This window comes from Triplophysa rosa, linkage group LG13, assembly GCF_024868665.1.
Source record: "Triplophysa rosa linkage group LG13, Trosa_1v2, whole genome shotgun sequence".
Lineage (NCBI taxonomy): Eukaryota > Metazoa > Chordata > Actinopteri > Cypriniformes > Nemacheilidae > Triplophysa > Triplophysa rosa.
In genome coordinates this window covers 10,511,458-10,539,375 of record NC_079902.1, presented here as the reverse complement: position 1 = coordinate 10,539,375, position 27,918 = coordinate 10,511,458, and the positions used below count along the sequence as shown (strand labels likewise).

At 40.1% G+C, this 27,918-nt stretch overlaps 1 protein-coding gene across 11 annotated transcripts in view; it reads right to left on the bottom strand.

Moving 5' to 3' along the window:
* tenm2a (teneurin transmembrane protein 2a) overlaps positions 1-27,918 on the bottom strand; it is a 429,048-nt gene that overhangs the window by 225,870 nt on the left and 175,260 nt on the right. For all 11 annotated transcript variants that reach the window (XM_057348979.1, XM_057348978.1, XM_057348982.1 and 8 more), the window contains exon 2: positions 2,689-2,982. In XM_057348979.1, coding sequence (XP_057204962.1) covers positions 2,689-2,917 — 229 coding nt within the window. In that variant the 5' untranslated portion in view covers positions 2,918-2,982. The remainder of the gene's footprint in view (positions 1-2,688; positions 2,983-27,918) is intronic.

Genomic DNA, 27,918 nt, shown 5'->3' with positions numbered 1-27,918 from the left:
GGGCCTGACACTGCCATTTTTAAAGATGACCCGTCCGTGGCTCTGCTACGGAACAGCAAGCTCATTATGACGGCGAGTTGTTGCCGCTGTTCTCTAAAGAACACACTCTCTATTCCTGTTCGTCCCTTACTGCCTGTTCCTATGCTGCCTCAGGTGACGCGTCTGACTTCTCTTATTAACATCATCTAATACATTTTAAAGGGATGTAAAACACAAGGATTAAACAAGGGCTACATCAATCAGTCGGGTATGAGCTAGTGAGCCGGTCCTCTCCAATTTGGATCTGTACTGATAAAATGCCCACTGGTATTTTAGCATGTATCTGTGGATAGGCACCAAGATTGTTATTCCTGAATCTATACAGCAAAAAAGTCTACAGCCTGAGGTGACGATGTGGGTCAAATAGCGTAAGCTTCTATCATACTAAGACTGAACAGGTTAAAGTGAATTAGGTGACAAATTTGAAGCAGCATGGGATGGAATCTCGGGTACTTCCTGTAATTTAAGAAACTGATTTGAGATCAGGTTGCAGAGATCTATGCATCCATCTTCAAAATTACTTCTCTACGTCTTTTTCTACAATCTATATATATGCTTTTGTAAAGCTTGTAAAGCTTTTTTGCAAAGATGCAAATTTGTAAAAAGCACTATAGAAATCAGCTTGAACTGAATTACATCAGTGTCCTTTGATGGAACAAAGCCACTTTTATTCAGCCTTTCATCCTCACCAACCCCTAAATTCCAAATTACTAATTCATATACTTCACATATACAAGGGTTGATCAAGTCCCCATCGGGTCTTAATCCGTGTCCCTATCCTTAAAAAGTGACTGGATGCTGGGAATGTTGACCACTGTACATCTTTTATATGCAAGCAGCAGCTCGAGTTCTTACACATACAAAAAAGTATGAACATATTAGCCCGGTTCTGTCAACCTTGCACTAGTTACCTATAAAGCATTGCATTAACTTTAAAATCTCGCTTATCACCTATAAAGCCCTACATGGTTTAGCTCCTCAGTACTTGAATGAACTCCTATTGTATTACAGTCCTTCACGTGCATTACGCTCTCAGGCGTCCTGTCAGTTGGTAATACCTAGAATTTCAAAATCAAGTGCAGGTGGTAGATCCTTTTCCTATCTAGCGCCTAAACTTTGGAATAGTCTTCCCTGCACTGTCCGGGAGGCAGAAACACTCTGTCAGATTAAATCTAGACTAAAGACGCATCTTTTTACTCTTGCATAAACTACACTTCCATAATATAAATCCTCTGAGGGTAGGCTGCATTAGTTAGATCAACCGGAACCAGGAACACTTCCAACAACAACTGATGTACTTGTTGCATCAAAGAGTGCAGAACAGTTCACTACTCTCAGCCAGTCTTGTCTCATTGTTCCAAGGTTACCACAGCGAGCAGGATGCAGTTCATGGCCAGACCTGATGGTAGAGCGGAGAATGGGAAGCGGTGACCTGACAAGAGCTGAGATGATAAAGCTGGATAAAGAAGGACGCGGTGACTTGACACGTCTTCACTACAAAATTTCAAATGCTATTAGATTAATGATAATCTTACCTTATTAGTAAGTTTATTTTTTTTATTTAGCCTTGTTGTGCAAGCACTGTTGAGCTTGTGCAGAGGGGAACTGGAATACCCTGGTTGGGCCTGGGTTCTCCTGAGGATTTTTTTCTCGATTGGAGTTTTGGGTTCCTCGCCACCGTTTGCATACTGTTTTGCACTATTTGCCTGGCCGGGGGGACTGCTTTAGAATTAGAATTTTAAAGTTTTACTTAATTAATATTGCATATAGGAATTTATAGTCTGTTTAATATTTGACCTGTGCTTCTCTCTCCTTTATCTTAAATGTGTGATCTCACTGTGCGTGCGTGTCTGTGTGTGTGCGTGCGTGCGTGTCTGTGTGTGTGTGTGTGTGTGTGTGTGTGTGTGTGTGTGCATGCGCGTCTGTGTGTCTGCACATCCGTGTGTGTGCCTATGTCTATGTGTGTTAGTACGTGTGCATATTGTGTGTGTGGAGTGTTTTGTATGTGGGTATGTCTGTTTTCTGTGTTTTCACCTTTTTCTTGTTTTTACAGGTACAACTTTAATTTTTTTGCTTATAGTCAATATGTCTCATGTACAGCTGCTTTGTAACAATGAAAATTGTAAAAAGCGCTATATAAATAAAGTTGAGTTGAGTTGAGTTGAGTAAGACATACCACTGTGAATATTAAAGAAATGTACTGCGAGAGGCTGACTTGGTGATTTTTTATAAAATGGATAGTTGCAACTCAGCGATAATAACTCGATGTCAATCTGTTGATACTGCAAACCTGTAATCACATTTTCTATATTAATGTGCCAAGCTGCTATGTTGCTTGGCAACTGCAAACAGCCTACAGTTAAGATATTGAATGTTATATTTACAGTAGCTGAATAAAAGTTCTTCCACCGAGTACTGTAGTTCATTACCTTAAATGTACATTGTTTGCTGTTGCCAAGCAACTTCGCCAACTGTACAAAAAAAGTGCTAAAGAGAGTGATTAGATTTCATTATAACATTTGATCACTTACAGCTCGCAACACCATGTATATTTGAAAATACACGGTTGAAGAGTGTAAACACATTTTTAGGGCTAACAAGATTTATATTCCAAAAATGTGACCAACGTGATTATCTTTGTGTTTTTACCTCCTTGTCTGGTAAACTCATCCACTTCATGATGCACAAGGTCAGTCACACATCCGCCGTAATGAAGGCGCGAGTCGTGATCAAAAGCCTTGAGTGTCTCGCTGGAGCTGTACGATTTCTGGGTGGGTACGCGGCGCTCGTCGTGGTCCAGGGTGGAGGTGGTGAACTGGAAGTCTTTCCCACATCGGCCGTGGGTCAACGTGCGGTGTCGGCGCTCTTTCAGGTCCATGGCCGCAGCCCAATGATCTGATCAGCTGGCAAGGTGGAGATCTCAACAACTGCACAGTCCTTCACCTGTAAATAGAAGACAGATGCCGTTTACAGAAGCGGAAAATATAAACACCAGACACCAGCATCCTACAGAATCACACTTTATTACAACTATTAGAAAAACAGCAACATCATGTCCCACAGCTAAATCTTCCATAGTGCAACACAACATCTAATCAACAAGAGGAAGCTGTCATTATAGCCATAATCACAGATGAAGGAGTGAAGCAGGAAGTGAGACGTGTGTAGGAGTGAAGGCGTGATGCTGAGGATGAGTGATATGGTGGAGGAGAGGAGAAGAGAAGGGGGAGGAGTAAGGAAATGACTTGAGGGCATTACAAGTCTCTCCCTCATTATCACAGACAGAGTGCCAAAAGCTCCCTCTGTGGCCGTGAGAGGATAATCACAGATGCCTTGATGTGCCGTGGAAAACAGGGAGCCCAAACACAGACCGACCCGATCTCATCTCACCGCATACATACAAACACCAGCACTAATCCATTTGAAATCCAATGCATGCTGGTTGAGATGCAGCGGTAAGCCAAAACTAGCAAAGGCAGAGAAGTACCGCCACTCATACAGGCCCTGACAGAACCAGTGGTTAATATACCCACCAAAATGTTCAGAGACAGCTATGTGCTATGTGGTGATTTGCCTGAAAAATGTAACTACTGTACTTTTGCTCTGTGGTGCTCTGATCTGTTGGTTTGAGCCAAGGAAGTATGTAATGGAGAAGGCAATCCATCAGCATTCTTTTCAAAGGCGGTTTCTTGGCAGGTGCACAAACCCCAGGAATCACATGACCTTTTGGGCAATTTTATTTGTTTTTCACTTTTTTTGAACCAATAACTGGATTTAAATCAATAACTTTAAATAACTGTAGAGAATAAATAACTCTACAGCCACAGGAAAACAAATAAATAAAGGACTTAATAAATAAACAATATGACATAGATTTTATACACATTTTATATTATAATTATTTTAAAATATCTTTAATTGTTTTTTATTAGAGCCAATAACCTGATTTAAACAACAACTTTAAATAACTGTAGAGAATAAACAGCTCTACAGCCAGAGGGAAATAAATTATAACAACAACAAAATAATTTTACACATATATTATATTAATTTAATATTTACATAAAATATTTAATTTCTTGACTTTTTTATTTGAGCCAATAACTGGATTAAAATAAACAACTTCAAATAACTGTAGAGGATAAATAACTCTACAGCCACAGGAAAATGAAATATAAATAACAACAACATATGAAGAATTGAATAAAAAACTAACATAAACAGTATATTATATAATCTGTAATATATATATTTTTAAATGACTGTGATTTCTTGACATTGTTTTTTATTTGAGCCAATTACCGGATTTAAATAAATAACCTTAAATAACTGCAGAGAATTAATAACTCTGCATCCACAAGAAAATAAACGACTATTAATAAAAACAAAAAACAAACAAGAAATAAATAAAAAAACATATGACATGCATATGTTATTAATTTTATATAATAATTATTTTTAAATATCTGATTAATTTCTTGACATTTTTCTTTTTCTGTGCTGCGCTAACTTCATACATAAGTATGTGCAGAATTTCAGTGCAAAAGCTAGTTGACAGTAATTTGACCGTAATTAAAAGTCAATTCACTTACACCAGTCCAGCTGTGAGCCTTCCTCCTCACACACATGCAAACTCAAGGCGCACACACACACACAAACAATTATTCTGCTCTACCTGAGCATTCTCGGTACAGAAGCAATGCAGGAGGAAGTCACAGGGGAACTTTAGCTGGGCCCTCTGTGCCTGTCTGTTTTACTAAGTGTGGTCAGAACAAACTCGGCCTGCTCCTGTTCCCCCCTGACAAACGCTCTCCACGCCAGTCCTCCTGCATTAGCTCGATTGGAGGAGAAGTCCACTGCCCCAGGGACAGTCCAGCGTGCGGCATGGAGATGATGATTCTCCTGCACAGCAACGGATCATTACATAACAGCAGGGCCGCTAGCTGTACTGCACATGTTGCAAAATAATTGAAAATGCAGAGGAAAATAATCAGGTCAGCGAACTATTTATTAAAAAAAAATTGCCATGTGGAGATTCACCTGTAGTGTCTGATGATGAAAAGCTGATATTAAAAGTTTACTGTATAATGGCCTAATAGGCTAAAATACAACATTAATTAACACATGAATGTTTTTCATAATACATATCATATTTATAATCACATTTAAATATATATATACACATATGACCTTCACTTAAGCAGGCCTGCATTTAAAATCTGATGTTATTTTGGTCAGGCCTGGGCTGCAGGGGGCTTCAGACCACTGATTTATGATCCAAAGGCACTGTGGATCACAAGAACGAGTGTGGAGGGCTGGTTTAAGAAGGGCCCCGAGGCTGCTCTAACACCACAGAGGTGAGATGATGCACGATGACGTGGAGTAGAACCGTGTTAATACGAGCACTGGCTGCAGCAGAACCAGGTCAGTCTTTCCATTCATTACAGGCAGTGAAGAAGAAGAAAGACCTCTGGGGTTTGGGCAAATTCTGCCTCCTCGGGCTCAGCCCACTGATACATCCCCAGAGAGAGACAATGTCTTCCTGAGCTATTCATGACGCAATAACCAATCAATCTAACTATTATTTCTTTGACTGTGTGCGTTGTGTATCCACATGTTTGTTAAAGGCAACACATACAGTACACTTGAGTGAACACACAACCATAAACCAACATTAAGCTTCAGGTTAAAAATCTGCACTCAACATGCCAGTCACATCTACTCTATCGTCGCTGTTGGTTTGAAAGCTTGCATCTCCAAAACTGCCACTTTATAGCACTGCATTTTTTCAATAATTAAACACACAGTTGTTAAAGTTGACAAGCCCTATTTTTTATTTGTTAAATATTTGCAAAAGCCACAGACAAACATGAAACAAAAGTAATGCTTTATAAAGAAAAATGGAACAATGGAGAGGCAAGCGACGATATGCAAGACACAAATAAAGCGATGCAAATAAACCAAAAAAATCACAACTGAAGGCTTTTCTGAAGAACGATGACAGGGTTGTGAATTAATCTGAAAAATGACTGAAGCAAAAGGTTGGCACAATGAAGAGCTTCTGTCTAACTTGAACTTTCAAGGCGAGAGCTTAAATATGACATTGGTCTCAGAGGAGACAGCTCAGAATGAAAGATCTGGCCAATACAGAAAGATCACCAAGCACTTAAGCTGGGAGCGCGTTTATCAACACAAAGTCATAAACAAACACTTTCCCTTCAAATTCCGGTAGTTCATTGTAAATAACGGACAGATGCAATATTTTATACAAGATGACAGGGTCACATTTGACTCTAAATGCACCAGCAACAATAGAAAAGTTAGAACAAAGTTAGAAAAAGCAGATGGCCCTGCACTCGACTAAATAACTACACATCACTTCCTATCCAGATGAAGAGATGCCTCCAATACACTATTCTGATACTCAGTCATCAGAATGAATGCAGAAAATCACTTTCAGAAAATCTGCAAGAGGAAGCATTAAGATGTATGTTTATCTATCTCAGAAAGCATTACTTTAAAAAATGTAAGCTGGATTTAATGTATGATCCTTCATTGAAATGTATTTACATGACTTTAGAAGAATCAACCGGTATATTAAACCTGTTATCACTGAAAACAGCCCCTAGATAAACTGCAAAACCTGACCTCTGCTTCATGCACAAATTACAGGTTTTTTATCTGCAACCGACATGCTGGTTACACTGCAGGTACACATCACTGTGATTACATTACACGTCTCTTGCATCAGCACGAGGATATAATTTAATTATTCACACAATTATCATATACAGGTGACGCATGCAAAAGTGAGTTAAGAATCTTGAAAGTCAGTTTCAGCTATACGCAAGAGACATATCATTAATGCTGCCAAAATTAACTTATGGCACATATATGAGAAAAAAAAACATATCCAAAAATATGGATGAGTCATCTTGTACTCAAAAGCAAATATACATTTTTGGCCAACAAACAGCTTTTGTCTCTCCCCAATACCACCTGCCACCAACTAGAAATATAAAAAGCAAACAATTGTGCAAAATTAAGTTTAAAGTGATAGTTCACCCAAAAATAAAAATTCTGTCATCATTTACTCGTCCTCTTGTCATTTCAAACCTGTATGACTTTCTTTCTTCCGCAGAACACCAGTGAAGATATTTTGAAGAATGTTGTTAACTGGCTCCCATTCACTTGGGTTTTTTTTGTCCTTACAATAGAAGTGAATGGGGGCCAGTGGTGTTCGGTTACCAACTTTCTTCTTTTGTGTTCTGCAGAAGAAAGAAAGTCATCCAGGTTTGAAATGACAAGAGGGTGAGTAAATGATGACAGAATTTGTATTTTTGGGTGAATCACTTTAACAAATTACTACCTGTGTTTGTCTGAACCATGGTAGATGGCAAGAGTGTTTCAAATCTACTGTATTAAGACAGACATTTATATTTATTTTATTTTAAATTGTAATTTTTTATGTATTTTTTTTTATTTCATTTTAAGCATGAACTCATTACGACTCAACTCATGTGTTTAAGGCATACTCCCGTAGCAAATATGGTACATATAAGACTTTGCCTTAATTGTACTTTCTACCTCTACGACGTCTTTACCAAAAGCTTATTTTGCACTCTTCAGGGCATAATTTACTTGACAACCGCAACCTTGAAATGGCATAAGCTGTTTGCTCTTTTTTTAGGGAGGAAGTCAGAAAGACAAATTCTCTAAAACATGCATTGCATACCGATGAACATTTGGGCAATGTTTATTTCTTCTGAAACTTTTTCTTGTGACATCAGTGTCCTCTTAGATGAGATGCAAAGATCTAAAAGTGTGCCGCAGTCTTGATGGCGAGGCATGGCAGAACAGAGCACAATTGTGTGGCTTTTGATGAAGATTTTAATGAGTGCATCCTCTTCCAGACAAGGGTCATTAATCATGTCCTATATGGAGCTATGAGCGACAGGAAAGACCATTTCGAGTCAACACTTAAATCCAACAAGACCAATCTGTAAAGGTGAAGCTGTTATCTCTATTTCCTCTCTCTGTACTGTATATATGACTTTCTCTAGGTCTCAGGGGAAGTCCTCTTATATCTCAGCTTCCGATATATCTTCACCTTCTGGGAAAAAAAAGGTATTCCTATTATCAGGCAAATAATGCCAAGCTGCTCTCTATTTTAAAACATATTACAATCATCACCTTGGATATGGGTTGACTTATGAGAATATCACGCCTGCATGCACAAGAGAAGAGACGGTTTGCTTAGCTTCACTGCAGAACTATTTCAGTTCTCTTAAACATGAATATTTTGTTCACAAGTGGCAATGGATTTTTGAAATAAGGAACATAAGTCTTTGCTCTAGCTGTGTTTGGGGTTTTCTCCAATGTAAATGTTAGTTCAATCTGAGGTTACACAGTGTTATGGTTAAAGGCTCAGGGAACATCATTGTTATCATTAACATTCACACCGTCACTGCAATCAATCCTATAATATGTACAGATTTAAATAATCTGTAAAATCTTTACACTGAAAGAAAAATGTGTTGGATTAACAAACAATTTGTGCATCGGTTGCACATAATAAAGTTATGTTTACTCTGCACTATTTATCTTTATTACACGGCTCATTTGAATGCTTGATTCTGATTGGCCAGTAGCGACATTCCAAGGGTTGTTATTTTCAAATAACAACAGCTGAAAACTAATAACACCCTGTAACCCGGATGCTGCAAATCATTTTGAGAGGGGCAGTTTAATATTACACAAAAATGAATTATAAATATGTCTTTTAATAACATATACAACATTATATTTACAAATGATTAAACCAATTTGATTTTCGTGACGTTTGAACGTTTTGAACTTACTTTAAAACGAAACTAAATGGCTTTTCCTCGCGGAAGGTCTGCATTTGGTAAAAATGAGCTAATAAGATATTTCAAATTCACATTTTATGTCCAGTTTTTCTCATGTGCCAAGTAGCCGTGTAATAAGCGGGACAATGTACAAGCAGCCGGCTGTTATCGCGAAATAAGTCCCTTCAGTGTGAAACAAGATCTGATCACACTGTCGTGGCTTATTTCTGCGATAACAACCGGCTGCCTGTACATTATCCCTTACATAAAAAATATGTTTTATGTTCTATGTGTGTAAAAGTTTCATATTTGTATTTAAATTCTCAACTAAAGTGACATAAAATGTTCATTTTTTTTTTTTTAAATATTAAGTTAAACAGAGCTCAACAGAAATACAAGTTTATAAATGTAACCGCCCACAGCTTAACCAAAGGTACCACACTTCCTAACAACGGTAAATACAAATATCAAACATATTACAAACTCTTCTAAATCTCAAAGATAAATGCACATTAAACACTAACAAGTGTTTCTCTTTACTGAAAAACACGTAAAACAACTAACTAAAAAAATATGTTAACACAACACAAATCATTCATGTAGTACCAACTTGAATGGATTAAGTTAGATGACTGAAAATAAGTGTGACCAAAATTCGTGCTGACTTGTAAAGTAAAATTGGTGTGTGTGTGTTAAACATTAGCTTTTATTTGTTGCTACTGTTGCTTGGTATTAGAAATATATTTTTTTCCTATTAGTCATGAAATGTATGCACTGCAGGTAATGAAGATTGCTGGCAAGGAGAAACCTTTAATTTACCTGCTCTGAATGTTCACTAAAAACCTCACTGAGAACACACTCACAGATGTCATTTCAAGTCTGTTTTGAAAAATGGTCCTTTCATTTCGGCTAGTTTGCCCCTGTGGCTCACAGTTTTCTAATTTCTCATTTCCCTCAATTCTTGCACCCCCACCATGTTCTTTCATCCACCCCACCTCATCCTCCTCAACAAGAGTGGCTGTTTATTAGACTAAGCTAAAAATCCACATCCTGCCCATGCTCTCGGCTTCTTAATCTGCCTTTAAACAAAGGGATTTGAGGCAGGTGTGCTGACATGGTACGTCACGAGCGTGCAGCCGCCAGAGTGAAGGTGCAAACGCTGGTGGTAATTAAGCACAGGCTGCTGGGGGACACGGTTAGAGACAACGGCAGGACCGGTCCACTGGGACTCTGAGTAATGACTTCCCGTCGAAAAAACCCACAAAGTATCGCGCACATGCGAAATAACACGTACGTTAAGCTACAGCCCACGTAGGGTAAAATAACCATGATGGTTTGATGCTACACTGATCACTGGAAAGGTTTCTACAGTTAGCGCCCTTCCTAACTCTTGTTTTTTCTTTCGATGCGGTGTGCAAACATATGCCAAGGGCCCTACGAGAAGTTCAGAACTTGAGAAAGGCTGACAAGTCTAACGCCTGCAACAGCGGCAGATGAGGTACGCGAATAGCACCAGGTGAGAGCGTAGAGGGATTCAGGAGCACAGGTGCATCTTTCATCTTCTCCTCACGCAACCTTGATGTGGGTTAAATAGACGTTGGGACGTTGACACAGATGGAGAGCAGAGTGACCCGCGGACGAGTGACCGGCTAGAAATTATCCGGCGGCACCTCCCTGGCATTATTAAAACAATATACTGTCAACCGCCTCGTACCCTCATCTCGGGGAAGATTAGTAAATCTGTGTCACAGATTGACATTCTTACCATCTGCTGAGCAAATTATTCAAATTTGCAATAAATGCCACCGCAGAGAGTGGCGATGCAGAGTAATTAGGGCGCTGACAGAGGTGTCGCGTCAGGGGCCGAATGAAGCCGTTTTTTCCGGCCTGTTGTTGGTTTTAATCTTCATATCACAGGACACGAGAGGGGCAGGACGGACCATGTTAGAAAGCCACAGAAGCACTGTTTGAACACCTCCTGGGTAAATGACACGCGCGGCCAGGAGCCGAAACCTCTCCGTGCTGAATAAATGCCAGTGAGACACATTTCCTGTGTGGGAAATGTCAGCGGGAGAGTCGCAAGTGGGCAGACTCATCTCTGATCTTCATCAGGTGAACAGGACGGCCCTCCTCTTCATATCACAGCTCAGTTTAATAGGCGGTGATAAAAGCCTCGAAATCTTAAACACAGAATTTGCTACTAATCCAATACAATTTGTTAGGGATACTGTTATTAACGTCAACAAGACTACCAAATGGTTTAATACATAACGAGAGCAGTAGTAGTAGTAGAGGTAGAGGTAGTATGATTGGCCACCAGATAAGCTGTTGAAGCTAGCTTTCCCAGAATGCCCAGGGGCCACGGGTCACCACACAACCTTGCATACGTGAAAACGTGACATCATAACCAGGGCCTAGCCACGGTAAACAAATATGGAGGGAAGCAATTAATGTCCATCAGATGAAGAGTCACAGATGACTGAGGGCTAGTCTGGCCAAGGGACAACAAAACCCAGAGGGCTCGAAGACAGAAGGAGGAATGATGCAATATGTTGCATGGTCAGAGGACCATTGGCAAAAGAAGCCACTTTAGGATCCTGTATGATAATAACTTTGAAATAATCAATGTGAAATAGTTCTGCATGGCTCAAGATGACTCTAGGGCCCTAAGAATTTTAAATAAGAGAGTTAATAAAGATGTCAGAATAGTCATACACTGCACCTAAAAATTGAAAAATCTGTTTTGATTTACTCACCCTCACGTTGTTCCAACCCTGTACAAATTTCTTTGTTCTGATGAACACAAAAGAAAATATTTTGAAGAATGTTTGTAACGGTTCTGGGTCACTACTGACTAACATAGTAGTTTTTTCCCTACTACTGCATGGTAGTCAAAAGTGCCCCAGAACTGTTTGGTTACAAACATTCTTTCAAATATCCTCTTTTGTGTTCAACAGAATAAAGACATTAAAACAGGGTTGGAACTTGAGGGTGAGTAAATAATGGCAGAATTTTAATTTTGGAGAAGACCATCCCTTTAACTATTCAAAAAAGAATGTTTGTTTTCTACAATATATGATGCATGTCAGCACACAATCACAGTAGTGCATATTACATTTTTGTGAAATTCAAAGGCAATAACTCAGAAATGCACTGCAAATTGCAAAGAAACATATTTCATTATATTTTGAGCATGGAACATATTTCTTTGCATCTAAAAATAAGAATATACTTGTTCATTTTATGAAATGTTGTATTATATGAATAATATAAAATGTCAAACAATGTTCTTTGTTGAGGGTGTCTGGTCTGACACATAAAAGGTGAAATATGATTTGCTCAAATTTGTTTCCGATCGCTACAAAATGAAACATCCAAGACGACACATCCAGTGACAGTTGTATTAGAGGCTATTTAAATGAAGTGAAAAGTTTAGGGTCACACTTTAAAATAAGGTTGTATTTCTCAACATTACTTAAGGGGATAGTTCACCCAAAAATGAAAATTCTGTCATCATTTGCCCACCACCTTCTTGTCATTTCAAAACTGCATGAATTACTTTTTTCTGCAGGACACAAAAGAAGATATTTTGAAGAATGTTGGTAACCAAACAACGGTGGTACCCATTGACTATTGTTTGGACACAAAACCAATGCAAGTCGTTCGGTTACCAACATTCTTCAAAAAATCTTCTTTTGTGTTCTTCAGAAGAAATAGATATGTACAGGTTTGAAATAACGTGAGGGTGAGTAAATGAAGACAGAATTTTCATTTTTGGGTGAACTGTCACTTTACAGCATAAGCTAACATGAACTAACAATACTTTTACAGAATGTTTTTTTCTTTCATTTCATATTAATTTCAGCATTTACTATCACATTTTTACAATCAAAAGCTATAACTGTAATGTTAATGTACCATGAACTAACATGAACAATTGTATTGTAACTAACATTAACAGAGTAATAAAGCTAAAAAAAAATGATATTGCTCACTGTTAGTTCATGTTAGCTAATGCATTTACTATCAACAGATACAACCTTATTGTAACGTGTTACCAAGAGTCATGCTCCGTGGCTGATACAAAGGCCCTGCAAAGCTTTACATCCTGACCAGCTGTGTCACACGTATAATGTACATCATATCTCAAACACGTCCCATTTCATATAAACCCCAGTTACGGAAGCTGAAGAGCATGCTCCACAAACAAGTGTCATACAATTTATGACTTAACATCCAGCACATCCCCTGTTTCTGTCTATATTCCTCTCTCTCTCCTTCTACACCGCCAGCCCATTCCAACATTTTCCCATAATTCCTCCCTCTCCACCCACCCTAGTGTCACAGGGCTGAAATTGCCTTTGGGGCCAATAGAAATACGGTTCCAGCTCCAATAACATAGTTCACTGGTCCAATTAAGCATGCTAGATTTAGCGTCATTAGGAGAGACATCTTTGGGAAGGAAGAAATTCGGGATGAAATGAAGGGTGCGCCAGAGTGATTCCCTGTCAGGCGGCAGAGAGCGGGAAAAAAAATCTGCTGTCGTCCCCGTATATCGTAGATGGTGGTGCATTTCACATTATTTCAAAATAAGCAAATTGTCTTACGCATGGGAAACTAGAAACTAGTTTAGTCTAGTTTAAAGACACTATTTACATAATTCGTAAATTCTGATGGGTTGAAATTATATAGGGGGCAAATGTCATCATTTTTCTTTAGCCTGCATCAGATGCATTTTTTTATATTGGTCTGCCTCCTCTAGCATTCAAGCAATAAAAAAAACTTGACCAGGCCATTTCACATTCAAATAAGTTACATTACATACATCTGAGTTATGCACATTACTGTTATAAACAACCAAAGTTATTTTGTTCACCTTCATGATAGCTTTATTTTCTGCAGTCCTCAGCCTTACTTTGACAGACCACCACTGGCTCTGTGGTCTCTTTCTTCATAAATAACCACAACACAATTTTAACTTGCATCAATATTTCAGGTCCATTCATTTATTTAGAAAGCAGCTGTGTAATAAGGGGGATAATGTACAGTCAGCTAGTTATTATGATGAAATACGCCCCTTCAGTGTGATACAAGACTGCCCTGATCACCCTGGTGGGGCTTATTTTGCAATAATGACCAGCTGACTCTACAATATCCCTTATATATGCATCCAAGCCCAAGCTGATTTTTAATTTATGCCCACCCCATGAAATGATATCTGGTCCGCCAGCGTTTCTGTCCTGACTTGAGCAATATAAGAAGTTGCTGTCGGTCATTCATCTCAGCCAAATAAATGACCTTCGGGCTGGTGGGTGACAGTGAACACAGCATGGGTGAGAGTGGAAGGTTAAGCGCAAGCAAGACCTCCAGGGAGGCCCGAGACAGTGGGTGTGAAGAGGTTTGATCCTGGGCTGATAAATGAACTGCGCAATTCTTCGGGTCAAAGTCATTGAATCCCCCCACTGATAGCTATAGATGGATACATTCAATAAGCAACCAATAGAAATAAAATATAAGAACTGTTTTATATGGGATGTAGAGTATTTAACAAAAATGCTCAAGACACTTTAGTCTTTCACGGTACAGGAGATGAAAGCAGAAGTTTAGTTTAGTCTTCACCACCGTGGCACGTATTGATGAAAACGAGATGGGGGAAATGTCCTCTTGTTCCACTCTATGGGAGCCCTTTGGATTTTATGCTAAACGCACATCCACTAGTCACTTCACAGCATTACTTCCCAGTGAGAGCCTACGGGCGATAGTGCTTTTTTATTTGTTTGTAATGTTAAAGCATTCCACAAATGGCCGAACTGGTGGCGTAAATTGTGCGTACTTACATTTAGGCAATCGACAGAGCTCGTTACAACAAAACACAGTGGCTACATTTATTTCCAATGGACTGAAAATCCAATACGACGTTGGGAGGGAGTGAGCGAGCGAGAGTGACAGAAGCAGTAAAGGTAGGGAGATGCTGAGAAGGTAAATTGAAAACCAAAAACTAAAGTGATTGCAAAGAATTTATCTCCTGTGAAGATGCTATGCTGAAAAGCAGAAACACACAAACAATGTGATGGGTTTAGCTTAGTGCAAACGTAGAGCACGGTTGATTTGCTGGGTTTTTAAACACATATGATGTATGCTTGAACGATGAAAAAACATGATGATGGCTCCTCTACGGCGAGATTGAGATGTTATCCTGAAGTAATTGATTTGGTTTTCTTGAAGTCAACTTGGAACAGCTCGCAACCCATTTGACTTCTCTAATGTCTATCAAGAAAAACATACTACCAAATAAAACAATCAGTTAGAAAACAAATCTAAGGTGTAAATTCGTAGCTCTCAGAAATTAAGTGAATTATAGGTACAGTGTTTGAAATTTAGCAGCATCTAGTGGTGAGATTGCAAAATGCAACCAACGGCTCACTCCACCCCTCCCCCCTCTCTTTCAAAGCACTACGGTGGCTGACGCAGGACTAAGATGTCGTCACGGTTTTGATTATTTGTCGAAGGAAATAAAGTTTTTACGAAAACGTGCTGTTTAAAGAAGTTTGTCCGTTTAGTTTTGGTATTCTATTGTCCATAGTCCTGCAACAGTACAATCTATAAAGCATCTTTATATCTCTCTGTTCAGATATGTAAAGTAGTTCTTTTTTTTTACTTTACTTATAAACTTGCATGAATGTCTCTGGAGACTCCTCAAGTTGTGAAAAGAATCGCCTGGTTGCTTTTTTCCAGAATTCATTAGCTTTGCCCTTCGTGAGTTTAAGAATACCGAGTGGTAATTTGGGATTATCATGTTTATGTTTTCATCTAAAGTGGATTGTCTTCAGAGCAATAAGGTGTCCTTGCAAGCGTCCTGAGTGCATTTGCGTAAGATACATCCCTAAAAAATTCTAAGCAGGCCTGATGAAAGAAAAAACTGAACAAGGGGATTGTGAAAGTGTTTAAAAAGCAAAAAAACAGCGTCTGATGCGTCCTCTGCCATTAGAGCGCTGAGGGATCGGCCACCCTCTACAAAAGAATTGCTTGTTTGATGAGAACATTTTCTCCTAACCTCAAACACGCCGCTCTACCACTTAAACACATCGCAAACGATATCCTCTTTCGCAACCTTCTCTCACTTTTTCTCCACGGCAATGATTTTTTCCTCCTGCTTTTGATTCTAGGCAAGATGGACTAATTAAACAAAGGTATTTTGAAGGGTGATTACGGCAGACTGATTAGTCTCCGCAGAGCCGAGCGCTTTTGAGTGGACTCAGAAGAGCGTTTGAGAAAACGCTGCTTCATATTCTCACCTCCGAGGTGGGATGCTGGGGTTATTAAATGTGCATGCACAAATACACATCGCTCTTTCTTTTCATGTAATTGTATATACTCAGCATCGCTTTCTATCCCCTCGCGCTTCCTTTCATTTGTATAAAGTCTTCCTCTGTCCCTGTGGCTGGCAGCACATGTCATCATGCAGTAATTATCTTCAACCATTCCGGCAAGTGACCTTCAGCAACTTTGAGAAACAAACTAATTAGAGAGCAATTAGTGCAGATTTGTCAAAACCAGGCAATATGAGCTTCAACAGCCATCGCTTTTTGAATTCGCGTTTAGTTAGCAAAGGGGTAGAGATGTGCAAACATCAGATATTTGAACTGCAGGGAATCGATCAGCCGTGAACAGGAATCGTTCAAATTGCATATATTCTTTGTTGACAGAATAAGTGTTAATAAGTGTTTAATTGAAACTGTGATTCCTGATTAAATAAAACCATCTTACAACTGTTTTATTAAGCTATTGAAAAAAGCAAAGTAGTAACATTTTAAATTGAGTCGAAACGATACTGGATTCTGAAGTATGATTGTACTATGTTTTTTTTAACAAAATGTAAAAATTGAGAAGGAAATTCAAATGACAGATGTATTTCCTAAACTCCATAAAAATAAGAAATCAAAAACTGAAATAACTGAATAACTGAAAAAATGAAAAACTGAATAAATATATCACAGACAAAATAAACCCAATTTTTAACAAAATTGTAATTAAAACAGGAATTGAGAAACTAAACCTGGAGAGAGATTTTTAGAGCACCAAAAGCTAAATAAATAAAATGAAACATTAAAACATTATATACGATGACGCAAGTCACGTTGCTATAGCTCTACCATACTTGTCTTAATTTTTTGTATTGCGATAAGCAAAACATCACTTTCCACATACCAACACACACAAAGAAAACATAAATAACATAGGCTTCGATGCATGCGTAAATAAAACATACAATTGGTGTCTATTCAAAGTATTTATCCTCTTGACATTTACGGCTGTCATGATCTAACATGTCTGTTTTTTCATTTCAGTAATAAGTGGTTTAAGACAAAGCGGATCTTCTGCCTTCGCAAACAGCAACGCACAACAACCGGCATCTTCATGTTCTCATTGATTTCGCACCTGCAACACTTACACTTGCATTCTGGCACATGCGAACGTGAACAAGAACAGTTTTATGTTCACAATATGTAGATTTCAGGGGGTGAAACATGACTGCTTCCAGAAATAAATGAGAGAGTTGTGCGGGGAAGGTCAAGTCTAGATTACCAGGTAGTATGTGCTTTCTAACCAAAGAGGTGGAAAACTATTTTTGTTTCATAAACATATGTACACGTGTGACTTTGGCACAAATTGCAGTATTAAGAAATACTCATTGGAAGTTGGAATCTTGGGGGAAAATTCCATATGAAAAAGCAACACCCTCCTGTGTCACTTTTGCTGTCTCGTACACAAGAATTCAGCACCGTGGCCAAGCGGCCTGACATAAATAAGCAAAGCACATATTTCTAGCTTTCTGTCAGCTCCCCCCAAACTGCCAGCTTGCTGTTCCTAGTAGTTATAGGGAAAACTCACATGGCATGTTGCTGACGGCTAAGAAAATTACTATAGTAAACAATGATATGCCGAAAAATGCCTTCTACGTCTGAACACAGATTCGATTTGATCTCTGGCAAAGAAAAGTGTGGACAGGCAATCCTACAGATCATGTATGAAAACAAATGGGAACTGTCACGGTACCACCGTCTTGTTTATGGAATTCTAGTCGTGTGGTGGGATCGGGGCAGAGTCCTTAGGTTATGTGTGGAGAGAAACATATTGTTGTCCGTTTGACAATAATATACGTTCTCTCCAGTGTCTTGTCATTGGCCCCATTCCTCTCGTTTCCTTGTCATCTTCCCCTGAGTGTTTAATTACCCACACCTGCCCCGTGTCATTATCCCTTGTTTGTCTTACCTATATATACCCTCTTGTTTCTTTGTCCTGTGCTCGTTCGTTGTTCTTGTTCCTGTCGGTCCCAGTGTGCTGTTTAATGTTCTGAGTCTTGTCAAGTAAGTCTTTTAGTGTTTGTTTAGTTTGTCAAGTGTTTTCAGTCTTGTGTTTAGTCAGTCTTCGTTCTGTGCTTGTTTATTATTTCTGTTGTTCTTGTTTACCCCATCGCGGGTTTTGTTTTGTGTTTTGTTTATTATTTATAATTATAGTCTGTGTTAACCCCTTCACGCGCCTGCCGCATCTGGGTTCTTCCACACCAATCTGACAGAATGACCAGACCCATTCAGAACCCGCGGGCAGTAAAGATGGACGGCACGGCGTCGTCCTCGCGGGCCGCCCAAGCCCACTTGCTGCTGGGTTCCGTCAGGGGATTACGGGAACCGGGAGTTCGCCGGGGCATTCTCCACGTGTGGCGAGGTCGTCTGAGTTTGGCGCAGGCGGTGAAGGCGATCTTCAACTGCTGCCTCACTCAGCGCCTCGCCCCGTCGGAGAAGAGGCTGCTGGCTCCCCTTGGGTTCGCGGACATGGTGAGGTTCGTGGCCAACCGGGACGGTCCCGAGGGTGAGGTTCCACTCGGAGCCCTCACCCCACGTCGACCGCTCCGGAGGGCCTCGTCCTGGCTGCCGCTGCCGGGGGACTCAGTACCCTTCGGCTTGAGTCCACGGTCCCCGGTTCTCCTGGCGGCCCTGTGGCGAGTGGTGAGGTGTGACCCGGATGACGTCTGCGGTCTCCCCGACGCGGAACTCCCTCCGGTCCCCACGGATTCGCCAAGGTCGGCTATGGATCCTGGTGGGAGAGAGGGAGAGGCGCAGCGGAGGAGCGTCCAGTCCGGTGCAGCCGGCGTCCAGTCCGGTGCAGCCGCGTCCAGTCCGGTGCAGCCGGCGTCCAGTCCGGTGCAGCCGGCGTCCAGTCCGGTGCAGCCGGCGTCGTCAGCGGCGTCCAGTCCGTGCAGCCGCGGCCAGTCCGGTGCAGCCCGCGTCTCAGTCCAGTCCGGTGCAGCCGGCGTCCAGTCCGGTGACCAGCCGGCGTCCAGTCCGGTGCCAGCCGGCGTCCAGTCCGGTGCCAGCCGGCGTCCAGTCCGGTGCCAGCCCGTGTCCGGTCCAGTCACGGTGATCCAGCCGGCGTGATCCAGTCCGGTGTAGTCCACGCACCGCCAGTCCGGTGATCCAGTCCAGGCCGGTGATCCAGCCGGCGTCCAGCCGGTGATCCAGCCGCCAGCCTTCCAGCCGGCGTCAGCCTGTCCAGCCGGCCTTCCAGCCGGCGTCAAGCCCTGTCCAGCCGGCCTTCCAGCCGGCGTCAAGCCCTGTCCAGCCGGCCCCTGGGAAACTGCCAGGGCCAAAGACTGTCCCCCCAGGACTCCCCCTAAGTCCCCCAGGACTCCGCGCCCTCGAGCGCAGCCGGGGACTGGGACTTTTCCCCACCCCTATGGACTGCCCCCTATGGGCCCTTGTTTGGCCCTCCCCCCCTCCCATGTTTGTTATTTTTGATGTCTCACCCAAGTCCTGTTGTTGTCTTGTCATGTTTACCCTTGATTTTGTTTTCTTTGTTTTGCCTTGTCCTGTCTGTCTCCCAGTCTGTCATGTCTTGTTTGTCAACCCCTTGGTGAACACCTGGGGGTGTTCATTAAGGGGGGGGGGGCTCTGTCACGGTCCCACCGTCTTGTTTATGGAATTCTAGTCGTGTGGTGGGATCGGGGCAGAGTCCTTAGGTTATGTGTGGAGAGAAACATATTGTTGTCCGTTTGACAATAATATACGTTCTCTCCAGTGTCTTGTCATTGGCCCCATTCCTCTCGTTTCCTTGTCATCTTCCCCTGAGTGTTTAATTACCCACACCTGCCCCGTGTCATTATCCCTTGTTTGTCTTACCTATATATACCCTCTTGTTTCTTTGTCCTGTGTTCGGTCATTGTATCTGTATGCGTGTGCTATGCCGACAAGCAAAGAGCAGCTGTAGTGCTATTTACTGCTGTAAAAAATGTATATTTTTGCAAAAATAAATAGTCACACTGGAGCAATTGTAAGAGCCATTTAGGCAGACAAATTCAGATCATTGCAAAAACGCGTACACATATTCTCATAACTGAATTTAGTATAGTAGTGGACTGCATTATTATATATACTGTATAAATAGAACAGAAAAAATATAATAGATATGTGGAAAAAATTGACAACAGAATAAAACAGAACTGTACAAAGTATTAGATTAGACGTTGTATTTTATTCCATTAGTCAATAGAATAGAATAGAATAGAATAGAATAGAATAGAATAGAGAGTAAATAATTAAAAGAACAGAATGAAACATAAATGTAAAAAGGATTAGAAGGATAGAATAGAATGAGAATTGAAAGAGAATGAAATGAGAATAGAACAGAACAGAACAGAACAGAATGACATGCGATTAGAATGACACAAGAATAGAGTGACAATTTCAAATGAGAATAGAATATAATAGAATGAAGAGAGAGTAGAGTAGAGTAGAGTAGAATTAGCTGTTGAATTCTCATTTCATTTCAACTCTGACATTCTCTCTACACAACACCTATCACCTTCAGTCACCCCACCTCCTGCACTTCAGATCAGTGAAGAGGATGTGTGCCGAGTCTTTAGGAAACAAAAGACAAGAAAAGCACCAGGCCCAGATGGTATCTCCCCAGCCTGTCTTAAAAGCTGTGCTATTCAACTGGCCTTCATCTTCTCACAGATCTTCAACAGATCACTGGAGCTGTGCACAGTTCCTTCCTGTTTCAAGCGCTCCACCATAATCCCCATCCCAAAGAAACCCAAAATCACAGGACTGAATGACTACAGACCCGTCGCTCTCACATCTGTGGTCATGAAGTCATTCGAGAGACTGGTACTGGCTTATCTGAAGGACATCACAGAACCCTTACTGGACCCCCTGCAGTTTGCCTACAGAGCAAACAGGTCTGTTGAGGATGCAGTTAACATGGGGCTGCATTTTGTCCTGAAACATCTGGATAGACCAGGGACCTATGTGAGGATCCTGTTTGTGGACTTCAGCTCCGCTTTCAACACCATCATCCCATCACTGCTCCAGACAAAGTTAACCCAGCTATCTGTTCCTGGCTCTATCTGTCAGTGGATCACCAGCTTTCTGACAGACAGGCAGCAGTTAGTGAGAATGGGGAAACTCACATCCAGCACCCGCACAATCAGCACTGGCGCCCCCCAGGGGTGCGTTCTCTCCCCACTGCTCTTCTCCCTGTACACAAATGACTGCACTGCCCAGGACCCTTCTGTCAGACTTCTGAAGTTCGCAGACGACACCACACTCATTGGCCTCATCCAGGATGGTGATGAGTCTGCGTACAGACAGGAGGCTGAGCAGCTGGCTGTCTGGTGCAGTCATAACAACTTGGAGCTGAACACGCTTAAAACAGTGGAGACGATTGTGGACTTCAGGAGAAACCCCCCTGCACTCCCCCCTCTCACCATCATGAACAGCACTGTGGCAGCAGTGGAGTCATTCAGGTTCCTGGGCACCACCATCTCTCAGAACCTGAAGTGGGACAATCACATTGGCTCCATTGCTAAAAAAGCCCAGCAAAGGTTGTACTTCTTACATCAGCTGAAGAAGTTCAACCTACCACAAACTCTATTAAAACAGTTTTACTCAGCTGTCATAGAGTCTGTCCTCTGCACATCCATCACTGTCTGGTTTGGCTCAGCCACAAAGTCAGACATCAGAAGACTACAGAGGACGGTTCGGACTGCTGAGAAGATCATTGGTGCTCCCCTGCCCACCCTCCAAGAACTGTATACATCCAGAGTGAGGAAAAGGGCTCAGAAAATCACCCTGGACCTCTCACATCCAAGCCATCATCTCTTCACAATGCTGCCGTCTGGTCGGCGCTACAGAGCACTGAGCACCAAAACAACCAGACACAAAAACAGCTTCTTCCCTCAGGCCATCTACCTCTTGAACAGTTAAATGTTTTTACACACCGTGCAATTAATAACTCTGTGCAATAATAATTAAGTGCAATATTAATTATATCCTCCAGATAATACACTATCTATTTTTATACAACTTTTTCTGTAAATTATATTTCATTCATTCTGCTGTATATAGCACATACCTTGTACTACAATAGTCTATTCTTATTTTTTACTTGTACATATTTACATACATACATAGCTTTACTCTCTATATCTTTATCTTATGTTTATTGTATTGTATTTCTTAATTTTTTATACCCATAGGCCCTTATTTAAATCATTGTGTACTGTATTCTATTGTGTTATGGTCTCTGTGTACTGTTGTTGCTGTTTCTGTGTTCTGGATGCTCCTGTCACCAAAACAAATTCCTTGTATGTGCAAACATACTTGGCAATAAAGCTCTTTCTGATTCTGATTCTGATTCTGAAGCTCAGACTGAGCTCTGTGTGTATGTGTGTGTCAGAGAGATGGAGGAGCAGATGTCTTCAGACACCAGGTGAATGAAACAGGAGGGCATCCGAGCAACAGAAGGAATGCAGAGATAACAGGCTCCTGATGATGTTGTTATTATTGTACGTTATTGGTACGTGCCACACTGGCACGGGGCAAAATAAATGCAACAGGAGACACTGTGTACAACAGCACAGAACTATTACCAGCCAAGTCGCACCATATTTCAATGACAAAACAGCAACTTGGCACTGCCGTTCCGGTGATTCGACCACACAAGCTGAATTCTAACAAGAAAATGGGAGTTTAAAGCATGTCACACCCCCCTCCCCCCAAAAAAACGATGTGTTTGATGCTGAGATATCAGTCTTAGAAATACACTGAGATCTAAGTGGATGCTAAGCGGCTTCTGGCACTGTGATGTTAGTTGGTGTGGAAGAGAGCAAGCTAATGGATGACATTAGTTCTGAGTCCGAGACACTAATGCACAATGTGTCAGATTAAGGAGATATTTATCAACACAGGTGGCTGATGGTGGACAGGCATACATAGATAGATCTCCCATTAGATGCTCATAGTGAGCATTATGCATTGTGTTCTGTGACATTAGAACACTGGCCTCTGGGATTTCAGTCTTCAGTTTGATCTACCTCTCTGTGATGTTAAATCATACTTTTATTTTACATTTTTTGCTTCCCAAACATCTCCGTCAGTCATTGTTTGACAAACAGACAGTCCCACCCAAACACGCAGTAATGACTGAGTAATGACAGCCTGAATTTATTTTTATGATTTGTTGTTTCAACTTAAATAATTAAGTTACCTGGCTGCCTTAAAAACTGTTGATAATTCAACTCAAAAATATAAGTTCACTTAACAAGTTTGCATCAAAATCATCTATTAACTCATATTTTTAAGTTATTTTAACATAAAATTTGAAGGCAACCAAGTAACAACATTTTTTAAGTTCAAATCATTTTTTACAGTGAAGCCACATAAAAAGGCAGACTTGTTCTTAAGCCCAGTTAAACGTTCTGTATGCTGAATGTAAGTGGGAGAACGTACAGATGAGATTTGGGCTTTGTCTTTCGGGGTTTTGACAAGAGTACAGCCCGGACTGTCATCTCTTTATTATGAAGGTGAAAGCATATCAGACTGAGGACATGTTGAAAAATACAGACTGGGTGATTACACTGATAGGAGATATCATGGAAGCCAATCGTTAACTGGACTCAAGAGGCAATACATGACAATGGCTATTTTACAAATCACGTCTTTTTGCCGTAACGACATACTGTCATAGACAGAATTGCTGCCGCTGTTATCTGGTGAAGCTCAGGCAAGGGCTCACGGCTGTAAAAATGGTTGAAAATAACGGCTCTTGAGACTTGAGAGTCTGCCAAGTTTGAAATGCAACTTTCCAATAAACAAAAATCTTTAAATTCTCTTTGGTTCAGTTGGCTGCGGCATGAAATATTGCAAAACACATGCTTTGTTCTGTTTTAATTGTACAATGAGGCAACCTAAAATGTTATTTACATTTGAACGCGTCGGCGCCCTTCTGATGGTGCAGCTAAATGTTTTGACTGGATGTCTGGATTTTTTCGAAATAGATGTCAACGCACAGCCACAGCTATTACAAGGCCAGTTAGATCCCCAGAACCTGAATCCATTGTTGTGTATCATTATCATGCTGACTAAATAATGGCATGATAAGGCTGATCCGCAATGAGACCCTCTCACGCATGAATAACAGGCTATTTTATAACACCCGTCTTCCCCTGCTGAGTGGGGGGGGGGCAGAAAGCGTCTCAGAGAGAGATATCAGAAATGGAGACGATATCAGCTAGCTGTTTCATACCTGAAAACAAGACGGCACCGCAGAGCTGACAAAGCTGTCCATTTATGCACTGTGGGAAATGGGAATGTGTAGTAACCTAGATGAGTGAGGATGGACCAGTCAATTTCAATCTCTATATTCGTCGATGTGTATCTTATCTGTTTAGCCTTTTACTCTAATTTAGTTCATCACTTAGTAGTACACATACAGTGTCAAGAATGAGTATTTGCTCGATTATTATATATTCTACAATGAAAGGTGTCAGACAAATTCATACAGAATGTGAGATAAATAAAACCCAAGTAAGCAACAAATAGCTAACTTTCAGACTTATGAAGACTATAATGTATAATGACTTGATACACCTCAAACACCCTTCTCCATATCTTTGGTCCAGCAGCACTTTCGTTTTAATTTTTGCATTTTATTTTAACTATATAATAAACAGTGGTGTAAAGTATTGGAGTAAATGTACTTAGTTACTTTACTTAAGTATCTTTTTGGCTACTTTGTAGTTGTACTGAGTATTAAAGATATTAGCAACTTTTACTCTCTACTTAACTACATTTTTGAACAAGTATATGTACTCTTTACTCCACTACATTTGTAATGACTAATGCAGTTACACATTACATTTTGCATGGCACCTATCTTATAATTAATATTGCCATTTACAGGGCATTGAAGGTACTACAATCTTGTGGATTTTGCCCTAACTTACAAAAACTTGTCAACATGGCTTCTTTATATGAATATGAGTGCAGTATCAGGTAGATGTCAATCGCTGGCGGTTTATACACGGTTAGCCCTTACCCGCTATTTCTACAGTAATATATTGGCAACACTGTTGCCAGCTAGTTACTGTAGGTCACACATCTACAAAAGCTCTTATTTTTAAAACTAACTCTTCCTAAATGTGCTCTAAACATGTTTGCTCAAAATTTGACCATATGGTGGGACTATTGCCATGAAGTGATGTAAACCAGTAAAAAGAATGTATAGTATTTCAATTTTCAAAAGTGCTCTCACACTATATAGACAAAATATTAACCTATAGAATGAGTCGGACACAGAGAAATGAACAATTCACATATGAATCTCAACAATGGTGACAATCAACTGAACAGCTTCATGCTGCAATGCATGCTGGGTACATAGTACAAAACTCATTCATGATTGTTTGTCACCATTGATGAGGTTTGTATGTCAAGTGTCTAACTGTGTCTCAATTGCAAAGAAAGATTTTCTGACAGAGATCTTTCCATTAAACATGTGAATCACTTTACCAAACATATCTTAATAAATCTTTAATGCTATATTATTATTATTTAATGATTGGATTCTTTCAGATGTATCTTCAGTTACTAAGCAAACATAAAGTTGCGGTTCCTGTAAAGTCCCTTTCAGTGTTATTGTATAAGTGTACATTTTAAAGCTACAAGAAAGTCAAAGAGTCCAACCAAAGCAAACACTGATCGCCATAATGGTGACTTAAAACATAATTGAACCATATGAACTAGAGTTAAATCTCAATAAGATCTTACACAGATGACAGAAATAAAGTGAAAGTGGTGTCTGTAATATGTGAAGATGTTATTGATGTTTGTGTTTAATTCTCCTTGGTGAAATCTTGACAGATTTATTGTGTTCATCTGTTATTTACACTTGTTCATCTAAGACTGTGTGACTTAAGTGCGTTAATAGATTCTTTAATAATGTATCTTCAAACAGCCATTGCAGTAGTTTACTGTAAAACACCTACAGTAACTAGCGGCAACAGTGTTGCCAATGATATTACTGTAGAAATGGCAGGTAGGGCTAACAGTGTATGTGAAATGAGGACATGACTGCAGCTGGCGATGAGGCCCAAACCAGCATGTCCAGTGCAAAAAGGCTTTGACTTTTTAATTCTACTTAACATTATTTTATTTATCCGTTATATTGAAGAGACCTTTTTGAAGGATTTGGTTTACTTATGAGCACTTGAGCTTAAATGAGACTTAGGGTGTTTGTAATGACGTAGGTTATGGTGTCGGCCATGATTTGTTGCAATTTTGAGGTGTTCAGTCTTATTATGATTTAAGAAAATAAATGCGATTGCTCTCCTCACAAATCAACTGTTTCTAGTTTTTCACTGACGTGTCTCTTAAGTGTTGAGGACTAGTGCTTCTTTGAGCCTACATTCAGTATGAGTAAAATACTCAAGTACTGTTAAAATCAGATACTCAAAGACTTTTACTGAAGTCGTTTTGGAATTGGTGACTTGTAACTTGTAATGGAGTAATTTTCACTGCAAGGTATCTGTACTTTTACTTAAGTATGGTTTTCAGGTACTCTTTACACCTCTGATAATAAATTCCTAAAGATGTCCATTTAATATTTTGATTAAATTAAATTTAAATTTTAACTTAATTAAATTTCTGCTGGTTGTATTCTGTTTAAACATTGTGTAGTGTTAAAAAACTGAAACAGGAATCATCGTTGTTTACATTTTCCGAATTAGTCAAGCGAATGCTCACCCAGACCTGCCTGAAACGCCTCGTGTAACCACACCCCCACAAATCTACCTCAGTTCATGGTATGTTTTGACTAAGACCACCCAAATGTATACGCAAATAAGGTGGGAGTACCTGTCAGTACAATTGAAAAGGAACCTGATGTTCCAAATATGGTAAGAGGCGTTACATTTCCGTCACACGCTTGCAGTATTCGACCAATCACTACGCACTGGTTAACTGGCCAATCATAGCACACCTCGCTTTTCAGAGCGATGAGCTTTGTTAAAAATCTGCGTGTTTCAGAGAGGCGGGGCAAAGAGGAGATACAAACATGCACGGTATGTGGAAAATACAACGTTTTTGAACCTTAAGTCGTGTATACACATTAAATTACATCTAAAACAAACAATAATATTTGTTTCAGCCATGTCATATCACCCCTTTAAGCATGTGTTTTTGTTTATTCCCAAAAAGCATTTCCGTTAATTCCAAAGTATCTTTTGGCTGAAACACAAATTATTCAGCAGATGGAATCAGGTCTGAACATGGAATAACATCTCATTTTTCAGAAGAAAACATTAACAGCAAATAAACGCATTATAAAATTAAATGTCATCATTTGTAACATATGGCGTACAATTTGAACATCATCTGGCACGTTTGCTAATCCTGTTCTGGCTTTAAAATAAATCCCGTTGAACAGAAAAAGTAAGGAGATATTGTCCATAGAAAAAGAAAAACATTATAAAGGACATCTCTATGTTTTAGCTGTTTTGTCTGGACAAAAAGGAGATTCAATAAAAATTAAATAGATGTTTTGCTCAATAGTAATTACAGTAAACGCAGTTGCTCACAGTAGTCTCATGTGTCTCAGAGAGATAGAAGACTGCACTGTGAACGAATAAAGTTCCATTTTAAAATGAGATTCTAGTACACACTTTAACATTTTTTTTACGGACAGAAATTTA